The sequence below is a fragment of the Dermacentor andersoni genome, chromosome 7 (genome assembly GCF_023375885.2).
Source record: "Dermacentor andersoni chromosome 7, qqDerAnde1_hic_scaffold, whole genome shotgun sequence".
NCBI lineage: Eukaryota > Metazoa > Arthropoda > Arachnida > Ixodida > Ixodidae > Dermacentor > Dermacentor andersoni.
Window position 1 is genome coordinate 73,213,990 of NC_092820.1, and position 15,438 is coordinate 73,229,427.

Here is a 15,438-nt window from a genome sequence, read left to right on the forward strand (position 1 = left end):
TTACGCGTCCAATATCTAGGGCGCGGGCTTTACGCGAGGGGACACTATGAGAGATCGAATAAGATTTTCCTTCCTCTGAGTGTACCTCTTATCATGTTCATCACCTGCTTCCAGGTTTTCCCTTCCCGCTGGTCTTCGTCTTCTTGGGCATGTACAGCGGCCTGAACGTTGCTCTCGACGTGGAGGAATGGAAAGCAGCGGCGGCACTCAAGCAGAAGCAAGCATCCTCGTAGACTACTTAATCGCAGGGTTTCGCAGATTGTTTTTAAAACCGACGGACTTGCGGTAGTTTCTTCTTTCCCATTGTTTTATCAGTGGTGTCGGTGTTCATTGAGCCACCCGTAAATCTTGTACAACAAATAAAAGCTGCCCGCGAAAAATAAGAGAGAGAAATGTAAGAAGTTACTCACAACACGCGAACCACTATATCTAACACTACTGCGGAGTTTTCTCAGCATCTGTTCGAAAGGAATAGCGAAAATAATGCTAGAAAGACATTGCTGCGAATGACTGATATCGCAACGAAAGAGCCTGTTTAAGTATCCCTACGCTCTAGCCACCAAGGCGTCTATACAATGCTTCTGGTGTGCGCTTTAATGAAAACCGGATGGTCCGAATTAATCTGAATGCCTCACATGCAGCCTCCCTCGTAAGTAGTGTAAGCACAATAAAGCCCATTATTTACCTTTTTAAAGTCATCGATGTGGGTACGTCATCTCGGGATGTCGCTGACACTTTAGCCTTCCCGTTACTTTAGATGCCTTTTCTAAATAAAAAGTAAATAAAATGCCTCTGGTTGAGTTTTCTTAATTTGAGACGGCAGTGTAGTTTTGTTCTCGCGTGTTATCAATTTAGTATCATCGGCCAACCCTTATTGTGATAATGGCCAAAAGAAGGTCTTCCGGACGATGGACTTGGCATTGCAAGCTTTCTTCCCAGTTCACTACCACTTCTGGCATATGACGCGCTTCTGTCTTTCTTTCTTTTTTTCTTTCTTTCCTTCTTTCTTTCTTTCTTTCTTTCTTCTTTAGGGACCTATTCTACATTTAAGAAATCTCTAGAGCAACAGAAAAGTGCGTAGCTTGTCTCAATGTTTTTTCCTCAATATTCGAGCCCAAACAGGTTCCAACGCGATGACACGTTGGCTGGCTTTTGCGGGAGCTAGAAATATGCACCTCGTCATCTTTTAACAAAGGATTCCACAAGACAATCCTCAGGCATGCGGGCACACCATGAACTCAAGCTAGCCGGCATGCCTGCCCGCGTACCTCCCTCGTTGTAAACATATCAAAAGGGCCAAAAATATTACCTACCACCACATAACCAAGATGCAGTCGAAAGCGTCGATCTGCGGTCAGATACATTCTTCAGGCGAACGCCGCCGCCGCCGCAAGTGTCCAGCGCGCGGCAACAAAGACGAGTCAATCCGAAGGAAGATTAGGTGCAACCGTTATTCCTTGCACTCCAGTTCGTCTGCTCGTAGCGGCAGGCAAGTTGTATATTGACAAGAACGGAAAATCATAATAACTGCCTAATTAGGCGCATCGTATGATTTCTTCAAATGGTGGCCTACATCTACAAATTGTGGCCTACAAATTGTGGCCTCATCTTCAATCGGTGCAACTGTATTTGAAGCCAGCGCGAGAAATAAGAAAGTTAGAATGATATGACAGGTAGTGTTCTTAAGGCGAAGTCATTAAAATGTGGTTAAATTTAGCGTTAAAGAAATTAGGCCTAATGGTATTAAACAAAAAGCACAAAGAGACATTGGCAATACAGGGCCAGTAACTACCTCGCCAGGCCAGCAAAAAATCAAAGTGGTATAGGAGTGCGGCCATAATTAAACACAGAGTGCTATGGTGCTACAACAGGAATGAGGTGCTCCGGCGTATGTGGAAAGGCGTAATAGTTCCAGGACTTACATTTGGAAATGCGTTTGTTTACTTGAAGTGAAGGGTACAATCAGAACTAGATGGCAACCAAAGATCAGTAGGAAACCTCGCATTGGGCGCCCACCGGAAGACCACAAATGAGGCCGTACAGGGTAGTATGGGCTGGACAAGTTTTCAAGTAAGGGAAGCTCGGAGTAAAATTGATTGTATTGTGATATTGAAGTATTTGGACAATGTATACATGCATTAGCCATTCGGAAGGTATTTTTGATATCAATAAACAATTGTTAAAACCAAAAACTCCCACTTCGTTCTTTTCATAGGTATTAAAATGCTTTTACGCTTTCTGACCATAATGGTGGTTGCGTGACCAGCACGCGCCAGCCTGCTTTCTTTTTATTCCTTGCAGTAAAAACCAGCCAACATTCTGCGTCAGGCTGACTGCTACATTTATATTGCGATAGCAACAATATGGAAACTCTAGGCGGATTGTTGCCGTCGTGTTCCCGATATATATATATATATATATATATATATATATATATATATATATATATATATATATATATATATATATATATATATATACGCAAGCCATTCAACGTACCTCGGGCGGCCAGTCGCGAAAAAATGTTTCGTGTATTCGCGGGCTTGTTTCATGCCTGGCAAAATTTTTTATGTCGCACGTATTGACCAACAGAAAGCTGCTGGGAGCTTTGCATATTGCTCTGCAATTATCTCGTTGACACTTTTCATCTGTATAAGGTATTACAATATTCGGGAAGTTGATTAATTAATTAAGACTAATTAGGCGGAATGCAAAAACTTCTGCCTCTCCAAGCGACGGCAAACGACATTAGCTTGGTTCTGTTCAGCGACACGGCATTTGCATATGTTTAAGGTTTGGCTCAAGTTCCTTGGTGTAGCCGATATATACCGGGTGATCATTGTTTAAGTTTTCATGGAGTTTTTAAATATCGCCTGCTGCAGATAGCATAGCCCTGATCCTTGAGCTCGATTATTTAGAGAGGCGGACATTACTTGCACGAGAAATCTAAACACATATTCAACTAATTAACAAAAATCCACTCAATACCTTTATAATTATTTACTGTATTGCATATATTGGAATTTACGAACTGTAACCGGTGAGGTTGCAAGGCGTATGCACTTGGAATGAATTTCCAGGATTACTCCTGTTTGGAGAAATGCGCCGTCAAACTTGCCCTAACAATAGGCTGTTCTGCTTTTTTTTTTTTTTAAGAAAAGCTCATTCATGCATTGAAGCACAAAATAACTGGAACGCCAATGCGTTTGGTTCCACACTTTGGGAAATAATATTTCGAAACTAGTGTCATCCTGGAAATTCCTTTCAAGTGGATACGTTGATTGAATAATTAACACAGCGGTCTTGCAACCTCACAGGCCTCTGGCCTGTGAGGTTGCAAGACCGCTGTGTGAATGAGGCCTAACACTGCTTATCGCTGTACATTCCAAGAAAATTTGCATCCTCAGGGGCCTATCTCATCCCGTTTGAATTGGGTATTGCCTGCTTTCGAGAAATGAGTGGTGGTCTAGATGGCTCACGATTCAAGTAAACCACCGCTACCAGATAGTATGGACCCTTTGTGCTGTCTCGTCGTGTCTTGTAGCACTGTTTCGATCGAATTTTCTGCTTTGGCGTCCACATTCTTGGCTTCCGCCCTCTCCAAGCTGAGTATATAATGTAGCTGTGGTCCCTGATTTAGCACTACCTCGATATGTGTGAGCTACTAAATTGGGGCGTGCTGCTTGAATTCCCTTAATGCGCGGCGAAGGAAGGCAATGCTTTTCGCACAAACGAAGGAAAAGGCAGGCAGGCTTCAGCTTCAGCCCGGCAGAAAGCTTTTGATATCTAACGCAAGAGCGCTATTGGACTACAATACTCAGAACCATACAATCTGTTTACTGCGGGCCCCTTTTCGCCTTGCTGAAACCAAGGTTTCAAAATGCAACAGTACAGCACAAGGTTTCAAAATGCAGCAGTACAGCACCGTCTTCCATATAGACTGTTCGCACAGACATAGTTATCACGGGAGCGATCGGATATCTTCGTTCGAAACGCGCTCTGTTCAGTTGCTGCAACGTCACAAAAAAGGACACTATGCAAAATTTGTGAGAATGGGAGGGAGAGAGCAGCCAATCGGAAAGTGGTAAACTCCTCGGAAGTTTGCGTGCGTCGCTTGCCGTCTCTTTTCAGACACTATGCTACAAAACGCAGTGGTTCTCACCTGCTAATGAATAAAATCTTTAGATAAAAATAAGAAATTTTTCTTCATGCTTAGACACATTCTCAAGAAATAGTATGTGTGGCTACTACAATTTATAGCTATTCGTTTATCTGCGTGGTCGGTAGGTGGTGTAGCACAAAGCGGGAAAAAAAGGAATAAAAGAAACGTCGGCAACAGGGCGCGCTTTTCAAAAATCAACAACAACATACCACTGGCTCGCTGGCGCCCAATGATGGGGTCGAGTTCACCGCACAACCAACGCACTGTTCGTTTCTAGAAACGAAATCGACGCCGCAATTTACTTTCTCCCATCTCTTCAAACTCATTTCGTACCTCCAACCACTCTGCTTCCTCCTCCAACAACACCAACGCAACAATTGAAGCTTTCATTGCAAGCGCCATTTTCTCAAACTAGACTATGGATTCGATCCGAACGTGCCATTCCGTAGCCGCAGCTGCCGTTTGCATCCAATCCAGCAGACGTGCCATGCGAAGTCGGTATGGTAACGAGCGCATGACCGCTCGAACTTCACAGCTCTCGTAGCGTTCTGCTCCTAGCAGTCGGCGTGCTCGGATTCAAAATGTTTGACAGGAGCCTGTCGTCATTTTGACGTCACCAAGAGCGAGGCCGCTCCCCGCGGCTGACGACGTCGGACTGGCCTAGGCCAATCGCGCGCGGCGTAACCAAATGCGCGCTCCGAACAACAATATCCGATCGCTCTCCAGGTGCTTCTCCTTGTAAAGCCGTCCAAGCAACGTCTGTTTCTGTACTAGAGACCTTTGATGTCTGCCGCTCCCGACCGACAGTGCAAACTTTTTAGTAAGCTCTTTCAAGTAACATCAGCCCAACAAATTACGGCAGAACCCAACTCGCGATGAATGTCGACGGTAATGCTATTTGAATTCAAGCAATGCAGCGACATACTGCATTGCTGAAGTCAGGTTCGTTCAACATCTCAGCCTTCAGTTGCATTGGCTACATCCGACGTACACTCTCTCCAGTATCAGCCAAGTTTGCTGTTGCACTCACTTGCCAAGGTCGCCCATAATACCATGTGGCGATGACGGTATGATGTCGCAGTGACGGCAATGGGATGACGATAAAGGAACGATGTCGATGGAATGACAAATACGGTATGACAACGACGATGACATGACGATAATGAGAAGATGATTCTGAAAGGACAAAAGTGGTATGGAATCGACAGCATGACTACGCTGGTACAAGGACAACGAGAAGACCACATGTATATATATAACAATGGCGCGACGATGCTTGTATGCCGACAACCGAATGAAGAAGCTCGAAGGATGATGATGGCATGACCATGATGGCATGGAGACGATAGTGTGAGAACGGATGCATGACAGCGCCTGTTTGACGAAGATGAAGGCGGTATGGCGACTGCGGCTTGACGAGAATGGGATGACATTTCTGAAGTAATGAAAATTATAAAGCGACAGCTTGACGACAAAGGTGTGACGACGGCTGTTAGACGACGATGGCACGACGATTATGGCTTGGAAATAGTTGGATGAGAAAGATAGTACGACGATAGAACGACTATGACGCCATTACGACGATGGCATGACAACGGATGCATGACGATTTCCATATGATGACGAGGCAACGGCTACGATAGCATGACAACGAGCATAAGACCATACGATCACGTCAAGTGTATTATGGCGGCGGCATGGCGAGGACTGTATCACGTATACTGTATAACGCCGACGGTGCGAAGAGGACAACATGGCGAAAGTAAAATGACGAAGCTGAAGTGATGAAAATGGAACCGCCCAGAGAGCCTCACGACGACGGTATGATAGGTAATGTACGGGGGCTGTGTGACGACACTGGGGTGACGACAACGGCATGATGACACTCACATGTCGAAGCGGGGATGACAATAACAGAACGACGACGGCATCACGACCACGATCCTTTGGCCAAACCTACTGAACAACTTGGGTTTCGGAGTTTTCGAAGAAGTGTTGTGTAGAATGCTGTGAGTGAGCGCGTGTGGTGTCTGTTGCTTTTTCTATGCCCTTTCTGTTTTTAGCGCTGTAAGTTTTTATATTAATGTGGACGAGGTAACATCCGGCTGCAGGCACAATCAAGCTCTCTGCTGTGGTGTTCCTGATAGCCCACAGGTGGCTTCGGGACGTAAAGCACCACAAGTTAATATAAAGGCGAACTTGCACATGACTTCACCTAATACAGCACGAGATTCACTACAGTTTGTTGGTGAAGGGCAACAGACTTGAGGAGGCATTGAGACGGCTGCCTAACCATGACTTCATGAGCCAGAAGGCTGTTTTAAGTTGGTATGATTCAGTTTCTGACCCTGTTTAGCTCACTGTAATGGCTCAATGCCAGAGAGCTCCCATTCAGACGTGCTGTTATCACTCGTCTGGTTGATGATGGGCTTCACCTTGTCACTAAAGCCAGGCATCTCCCATACGTGTGTTTCGACGCCCTTCACATGCACAGGCTTGGTCCAGTTGACTTGTGTGACTTTCTCCCCTTCATCAAGGAGAAGGTTGTGCACAGACTTGGTCTTGAATGTGTTGTTCATCGCTGACTACATTCATAATATGTGTCCGAATGAGTTCTATGGGGTTAAACTCATTGTGATGCTCAGGGAGCCTGAGCGCAACACAGCCAGCCCTTTCAGCAGCCGTATCAATCCGGTACTTCATAAATTAGGCTTGGCAGTGGCCAAAGTGCCAAGCAGCTGCTTCTTTGCCATGGCGGCATGGCACAGGATTGCCTTCGAGGCCATCCAGTCTTGTATCTCTGCCTTCCGCCATGACAGCGATGGGATTTCCACCACGTGCCTGGAAGGGTAGGACGCATTGTCCATGACAATGATGCTTCGCGGTGGCAGGCTATCGACGATCGAGCTGAACTACGTATCGAATCAGTTGCCGTCCATTTCCTCGTGGTAGTCCCCTGATTTCTTTCCAGGAAACACATCCAGCCAACCATCGACAAGCCAGTCCTCACTTCCAATATGGGTCACGATGAGCCGCTCTCCTTTTCCCGACGGCTGCTTAGCCCCGTTGTCAAGCCACCCAAGTAGGCGTCGCGTGACGACTTGACTGCCTTATCAGCCTAGACCTTACTCATTGGTGACCAACAGTTACCCATGTTTCTTGAAAGCAGAATATCTTGCGCCCTTCTTCCTTGTACCGAGCAATCTCGTAAAGATAATTGTGCTCCCACCGCAGCAGGCCTTCACGCTCGACGAGTCAGGAGTTCCTGTCAGGTTTCTCCCTCTTGAAGCTGATGTCGACGATCAGGCGGTGCGTGGTCCACGGCTGAATGCTCGGCAGATCTTCTATGTTCGCGGATACTAATTCCGCAGCAGTCTTCTGCACTGTTGGGATCTCGTTGCGGCGGAAAATACCGTGGACGCAGTTTCTTAGCGTGGTCAGTATAAAGATATCATAAGTATGTATGAGGCTCTTACAGCCTCCACTTCTAGACCGCTTCCGTGGAGGCGTCTGTAGTTCTCCATCCATGTTTTTTTTTAGCAGAGCGCCTGACATAGAAATATTTGCGTAAGCTCACACTGGTTAATTCACTCACCCTCTCGCAGATATGCGGGATCGCTGCATTCAGTTGCTCTTTTCGTAGCCTCATATACACATTCAGCAAGATTTGCTGGGTGCCACTGCAGAGGGCACTCCCACTGCTGTTTCTTCTGAACAGCAGTGGGAGTGTTTCTTCGTCGGAATAGCCTAGCACGCCTGAGGAGCACCTGATGGCGACGCATTGGATGAAGGCGAGCTCGACAAAGCAGGTACAGCAGATGCACAATCGAGCACAGCTAGAAACGCTTCGGCAGGAGAGACGTCCATGTTGGAAACTAGAGCATGTCTAAACCACGATTCGCTGTGTTCATGCAAAATTTTTATAACGCAGTAAACGATAATAATAATAATTTTTGGATAGATAGGTTTATTGTAAAACGTTACAGTATTTGCAATCTTGTACAAAACTGTGGCAAATTGTGCCTTATTGCTTCTTGTGTAGATGTGTGGTGCAAGCCGGGTTATTACGTTGGAAGCGTTTCATTTCATTTCAATAAAGAATTAGGCTTTCATCGAAAATTACGCGCTAACAAACTTGTTTTTGTGTTTACCGCCTTATTTAAGTAACAGGGAAAGTTAGAAGTACGAATTGTTTGCAGCCTCTACCATAGACATGACAGCGGTTGCAGGCTAACTTGAAAACTTATGTTGAAGGTACGGTACGTTTCTGCTATTTCTGAAAAAATAAACACCACGTAACTTAGTCAAGCGGACAACTGACCCAAGGCGTGAAAACTCAAAGCAGCTATAAACCACCGTTGCGTCTGGCCGACATCGTAGCAACGTAGAGTCTAGGCGTCGCACTACAATTCAACATCTCTGTGCCAGTCGTGGCAGCTTTGCGGCTATGGCATTGCTCGCGGTCGCGGGTTCGACTACGACCTGAGCGGCCGCATTTCGAAGGCAGCGAAATACAAAAACGCTCGTATATTTGGGTTTAATTGCTCGTTAAAAAACCCCACGGGGTCAAAATAGATCCGTAGTCTGCCACAAAGGCATCCCTCATAATCCCATTGCGGTTTGGCACGTGCAGTCTCATAATTTAATTGAAGTTTAACATGCTGAAAGCAAGCTAATAGGTCTATAATTACTCAATTATTCAACGTCTACCTCCTTATGGATCAGTACAGTGTAGGCATTTTTCAAGTGCTCAGGTACATTTTCAGTCTAGAGGCATTGCGTGTAAAGGATCACAAACTTTTCAAGCACAATATCTCATTAGTCTTTTATTAACTTGACTGTTATTCCATCTTCCCCTGCCGCTTTCCCCCGTGACATATACCCAGTGTCGAATAGCCAGCGATCCAGGTTTGGCTAACGGTTGGTTTCGAACCCCGTTCCCCCAGCACAGCTGGCCTAAGCATTAAACCATGGACTGCCCAGTGGCCCCAAGCTGGCGTGTAAGATGTTAGGCGAGGACAAAGGAACAGACCTAAAGGAAACTTGATGAAGTTCCCCAAGAATCCTAATCAGATTATCATAGGCAGAACCCAACTCACAGTGACTGTCCACGGTAATGCGTTAAGCATTGAATCAAAAATTTGTGAGGACGCTTCCCCTTTAAACGTGGAACGCAATAGCATTCAAAGATCCTTTACTGCATCTCGCGCTTCCCGGCGACTGCAGCTTATGTAGCCGTACTGTTTTCTTGGAAACACTGGTAGCGAACGCTGTGCAAGGAGGAGCTTTCTGGTTATTTCTTATATGGTGTTGCAAGAAACCGACGGGTCGTGCCACTCCTACTAAAAGAGACCTCAAACGGCTGCTGGGAAAGGCATGTTAGAGTCTCCAGGTAACAGAATTATGTTTTCTCGTATATTCAAATTGCAATCTGACGTCATCATGTCTATAGGTTGTGGGTAAGCCGTACTTTACGGATTTTCTGACGCATTTTACTTTGATAAGTTCAATTATTTCAGTAACGCCTATTCGCCACCCGGAGGGCAAGCGTGGTTGCGTATGCGTGGTTCGGGAGGATTTTCTCGGACGCAGACGTCGGATCGCGTTAATAGACACACAACGAATTCCTACCGTCCATTGAGCTGTGTATGAGGAGTGTGCTACAGCGGGACTCCTTTAGTCCTACCCAAAGAACACTTGGCGCCATCTAGCTGGGCCGCCGCGAAGTATAGCACTCCGGTGCGTGTGAAGGCAGAACGCGTCGTCCGGTAACCTGGCTTCTGTCTCGCTCTTTTTTTCTGGACACGCTGCGCAATCTACTGGCTCTTCCTAGAGAGAGAGTGAGAGAGAGAGAGGGAGAAAGAATGATGAATGAAAGGCAGGGAGGTTAACCAATATTAAGCACGCTTGCCTACCCTATACTGGGGGAAGGGAATAGGGGACCGAAAGGTTAAAAGAAGAAGAGAAAGTCCACAGTGGATATCGTCGACATGGTAACAGTTTTCTGCTCCATATCACAGACGGTCACCCAGTCCTGGTCAAAGACGGTCACTCGTTCCGGTAGCTTTCAAAAAACCTCAGCAGCGCTTTTGTGACCTTTTGTAGCTGCGATACGCGAGGTCGTGGTCCCACGCGATTCCTAGACGTCTGTGCGTGGCCTACGAGACGAGAAGCGCGGGGTGCCGGTGCATGCGAACGTGCTAATCGTTCCGTCGCTTACCGCACACCTAGTGACACGTGCTCAGCCACCCAAGTTGACGAGGTGTTCATTGAAGAGCAGCACATATCTAGTGAATTCATGGCGCAGTTCACTAAAGCGTTGGCGTGAAAGAGGTTCATTGAAAAGTGGCAAATACCCAATGCATTGGAGATCGCAGGGAGGGGCCTTCGTGCTGCATTGGACATACATAACGATGGACTGATGATGATGATGAACCGAGTGCATTTTTGGCACAGCATTGCTAAAGCGTCGAGTTGTACTGAGGAACCCTTGGGGCGTGGGGTCGGCACAAGGGTTCTTCAAGGCATTCCCAGTTGCAATTACCCAGTTACCCAAGCTGACGTCAAAGATGTTTATTAGGGAGCGGAGAACACCAACTGGTACAAACCTAGTGGCCAAAGCTGGCATCAAATGGGTTCATTGAAGATCAGCACAGACCCTTTGGCCGACACCTGGTATGCCAAGTGGCGTGAAATTGTTTCCAAGGTCAATTCACGTGGTCATGAAGGCGAGGCTGAAATGCCGTTCCGAAACAATGAGCAGCGACGTCAATTACGGTCGTGCCATTGAAGCGCGATTACATCTCGCGGGACGAAACACTAGTTGATCAAAATTATGCATCTAAAACAACACCAGTGGGAACATTTGAAAAACTACACATAATGTAATTATAATAAAAACATGCGAAGCTGTTCATAATAAATAAATTAATAATGTCACAGGCTGTTGTCTTCCATCCCCGAATAATTATGAGTACTAAACTGTGCAGGTTTGCCTAAGCTTCCATAATTAATTTGTTTGACACAAGAAAGACGACAGGACAAGGCGCTACTCTCAACTGACATCATTTTATTGCGTCACTCCTTTATAGACAGCAGAATCTAGAGGAACATGCGCAGTGAGCACCAAATGCAGGAACCACCAACATCCGATCGCAAGAGCGCACTCACGCGACAGAATAAAAAAAAACCATATTCAGCACTGTACAAGGTTAAAGAAGGCACACTAATGCACTGTGACCCCAATGACTGTACGAAGAAAGCTTCCGATAACTCTCGGGCGGTGGTGTCACGGCTCTTTTTCGGAAGAGTTACCGGAAGCTTTCTTCATACAGTCATTGGGATCACAGTGCATTAGTGTGCCTTATTTAACCACCGAAAGCATCGTACGAGTTATTACCTCAAATCAACTGCGCCAGGACGACTGAGCTATTTTTCGCTAACTGCGTCGCAAGTCTAGGTTCCATGCCGCAAGCCTAATTGCTCGAAATGCGTCGCATATACTGTCAAAGAGGATGTATCGCCTTGCCGCAGTCCAATAGTGCAGTGGTGGCGTGTCGAAGGGCAGGAGAAATGAAAGAATACGCCGCGAGCCCAACAAAGCCGGCTAAATATTAAAGAAAGCAAAGAAAGACAGGCGGACGGGCAGCCGAACAAGTGGCGTGTCTGACACACGACGCATGCATCTGGCACGTCATTAGCCGGTTGCTAGGTAACACGAGAAAAGTGCGTCGCAAAGTATAACATCATTTATACGCGGATATTTTTCATTTTGCCGGGAAAGAACAAAATAAAATAAAACAATATGTCTGTTAACTTCACCTTTTCTCTTTTTCGATGCTCGCAGCAGCAAACTGTCGACATTAATACTAGCGGGGCGCATTTCCTGTTGTCACTTTTCGCCGAGTGTCCCCTCTTGTTGGATTGCTTTCTCTGCGCGTGACGTATGCCGCTTGTGGTGGTGGTGCCTGTGCAATGTTGGCAACAGCTTCGCTGTAAATCGACATTCTCAGGGTGAAATGGCGGACGTACATTCTTCTTTCTTTCTTTTTTTTTCTTCTTTTTTTTTTGACGTGCGCTTCTGTCGGCGTTGTCACAATATGAGGGGACGCGGTGGTTAGCTGCGGCAACCCCGCACTGGCAGGTACTATTCTAGCAACCATAGCAATGGCTACTACGTGCAGGAAAGCGATGACGCAAGCCGGCAGGGTCTGCATCGTCTGCCTATAGGCTGTGTTACAATACGCTCCAGTAAGCAAAGCTGTCTAACCGGAGGTCTTACAACAGAGCTCCTTTTGTGCACCAGTCTGTGCGATTTGAACACGTGCGCGCCTAAACAGATTTCACCACCTGGCGCTCTACTTCTGACGAAAAGGAATAGCCTACTGAGGGATGCGCCGGTGGTCTAGTGGTTGAAGCATCGGAGTGTTGTGCTAGGGGTCCTCTGTTCAAATCCCGCGTTCGGACAACTTTGTCCGTTGTGATGTATATAAATCGGGAACACAGCGGCGACCAGAGGTCTTTATGGCACATATTGGCGCGTTCTTGAGGCTGCACTATCTGCAGGAATATATCCCGAAAGCGATCATAAAAACGTTCTAGGGTGCGGTAAACCAGGGGTAACTCACTAAGAAAGGCCTTGTCTCTAATAAGAATATTTTTGTGTTTAACAATAAATGAGTCGCTATATTCAGCAACGTGCATTGCTCGTCCCGAGAAACGAAAAGTCGCTTCGCATTTGTCTTCACTCGACAGCCTCATAGCCAGACGGCGTCGGCAGAATTCGATCGACGTCATTTGAAATGTTATAGTCGATGCCCTTTCTGGTGGCAGCCGCATGAGCGATGAAAGTTCAGCGCGTGACAATAAAAATTCCTCTGAGCAAGTGCGCGCGCGACGACGTCACTGCATGTTTTCCTCGTTGTCTCCTTCTACATCAGTCGTATCAAATCGTGGTGTGGGCACGCAAAACCACGTCATGGATACATGAAAGTCGTACGAAAGGCGCTGCAAGCCCTTAGTTTTCTTTAGCTATTTCAATGCTCCCTAACAAGACAAATTTCACTGCTCGCAGCTACGAGTAAAAAAAAACAAAAATTTTATAACCGATCTTTTTCTACACAACACTAACAGCTTTTACGATGATGGCGACTTACTTGAAAGTTCTGTAAATGCAGTCCTAGGATTTCAAGTAAATATTACCCTTGTGCATACGTACCTATCATAGGTTTCGTGACACGTTACTGAATACATTGTACACGGCGGCACGCTCGATAATTTCTCCACCTGTCACAGTCGCTTAGCGGCTATGATGTTGCGCTGCTTAGCACGAGGTTGCGGGATCGAATCCAGGCCGCAGCTGCCGCAGTTCGATGGGGGCGAAATGCAAAATAAAAAAAAGCGCCCGTGTCCCGTTCGTCGGGAGCACGTACAAGATCCTCTGGTGGTCGAAATTAATCCGGAGCCTCTCCCCACACTACGGCGTGCCTCATAATCAAATCGTGGGTTTCGGCACATAAAACCTCTGAATTCGTTAATTCATTTCATATTTCTCCGACTCAAATATCATAAGTCATGGGCCGATCGCGGTCGCTAAGCTTCAAGTGTTTCTAGCATTTCACAAGTCGTGACCTTTTCTGTTTTATTCGCTCTCCTTAGAGTTCCGCTTGTATGTAAAACATCCACTGCGCTGCCGTGTTCGAGCGAACGAAATGCCTCGCATGTGACACGTCGGCTCGGCTGTGTTTTTACGCACGCCTTGGAAAAAGGAGTGCAGCCGTAGAAGGTAAACCGAAAATAACAGAGCCGTTGTAGTGTCGAAACTTCAAAATGGGCACGCCGGTTCCGCCCTATGCGAAGATTGATGACCAGAAGGATGCGTCTAGCAAACAAGAAGCAGAAGTGTACAGGTAAGAAACCGAGGAAACGTAATCACTTTTTTATAAGTTGTGAATCCGACTGCATTAATGTCCAATTGAAGAACTCCGCTGAGCGTTCCTTCGTGTTATGGACTCCTCGCAGAAAAGCGAGTGCGTTGAGACACTTATCCACCGCCTCCTAGATGGCACAAGGCCGGTGACCTTCGATCGTGACGTCATGCTACTTTGCCCGACTGCTACAGAATCTAAAGGGGACGTTTCCGAGTAAGCCGCGGTGATTTTCGACGTCAACTCCTTCGTCCCACCAGACTTGCAATGCAAATTTCGCTCCAAGTAGCATGATGTCACAAAGCAGAATGCACAGGCCTGCTCACATTGACGCAAGAGTGGACAGTCCAGCAGGCCCGAGAGGCGGCGACGAGGCAAGGCCTCGAAGTCCCCTCATGGGAGACCTGAGCGCGGGTCGTTAGCCCTCTATTGCACGGCGTTCCATATTTGGCACATACCGGTTACCATTTTTTTCGCGTGTGTGAGATGCCCACTTGAGAATGTGATACCGTCATAGTAATTCTCATAGTTATGCGCACTTATTATGGGCAAGTGCTGCCATCTCTTGAGCGATACGCAAAACGAAGGTGAAGTAGATTTTGGGAAGCGACGTGAAACTCGGAGGGCGCAAACACGAGCAATTGGAATTTTTGTTTGTCTGAAAACGTCTACTGCAGAAAAATAGAAAAATTATTTTGAGATATTGTACGGTCTCAAGAATTCAAGCCAGTTATAAGTTTTCTCAATTTCGTCTAACTACAGCAGAGAATCCGAAATCGGTGTGTGCCATATTTGGCACAGTATGAACGTGAAAGACAAAATGTGGTAACATGCTGCCGTAGATGTTCAATAGCCCGAAGCTGCAGGTGCTATCATATGAAGGTATTTTGTCGAGCGGTACGGTGAGGGCGAATCGTCTACCAAACTATCGCCTGAAAAGCGAAAAGGAACTGAAATGTAAAGGACGTGGTGCTACAGAGGAACTCACAAGCGCGATAGGCGACGTGCAGTTATCGTGTGTGCGGTGGTACGATAGCCACGCCGTGACATTTCTGTCGAGCTTTCTTGGGAGAGATCCAGTCCAAAAGACTAAGCACTGGCTAAGCTCCGCCAAGGAGTTTTGCGAAATTGATTGCCCCAGCGTAATAAAGATCTACAACAGGCACATGGACGGGGTCGACCTGCTGGACTCACTGCTTGGACTTCACCGCATACATATCAGGTTGAAGAAATGGCACTTTCGAATTTTTACGCATATGCTAGACTTGTCGGTAGTAGCAGCATGGCTGTTGTACAGGAGGGTGCAGAAGCAGCTTGGGAAGGAACAAGTACTACCGCTGGCTCAATTCA

At 46.6% G+C, this 15,438-nt stretch overlaps 2 protein-coding genes and 1 long non-coding RNA gene across 5 annotated transcripts in view; 2 read left to right on the top strand and 1 right to left on the bottom strand.

Moving 5' to 3' along the window:
• The window catches only part of LOC126534306 (protein-cysteine N-palmitoyltransferase Rasp-like), a 39,322-nt gene extending 38,512 nt beyond the window's left edge, over positions 1 to 810 (top strand). Inside the window, exon 12 of the mRNA XM_050181580.2 lies at positions 115 to 810. Coding sequence (XP_050037537.1) covers positions 115 to 233 — 119 coding nt within the window. The 3' untranslated portion in view covers positions 234 to 810. The remainder of the gene's footprint in view (positions 1 to 114) is intronic.
• The window catches only part of LOC129385743 (uncharacterized), a 141,999-nt gene that overhangs the window by 84,115 nt on the left and 42,446 nt on the right, over positions 1 to 15,438 (bottom strand). For 2 of the 3 annotated variants that reach the window (XR_008613278.1, XR_008613277.1), the window contains exon 1: positions 4,372 to 4,701. The exons of the other annotated variant lie outside the window; for it this stretch is intronic. This is a non-coding gene — a long non-coding RNA (uncharacterized lncRNA). Of the gene's footprint in view, positions 1 to 4,371; positions 4,702 to 15,438 lie in introns of those variants that run through there. 3 annotated transcript variants of the gene reach the window in all.
• LOC126534304 (protein-cysteine N-palmitoyltransferase Rasp-like) overlaps positions 13,864 to 15,438 on the top strand; it is a 51,788-nt gene continuing 50,213 nt past the window's right edge. Inside the window, exon 1 of the mRNA XM_050181579.2 lies at positions 13,864 to 14,070. Within this exon, the coding sequence (XP_050037536.1) occupies positions 13,991 to 14,070 (80 nt within the window). The 5' untranslated portion in view covers positions 13,864 to 13,990. The remainder of the gene's footprint in view (positions 14,071 to 15,438) is intronic.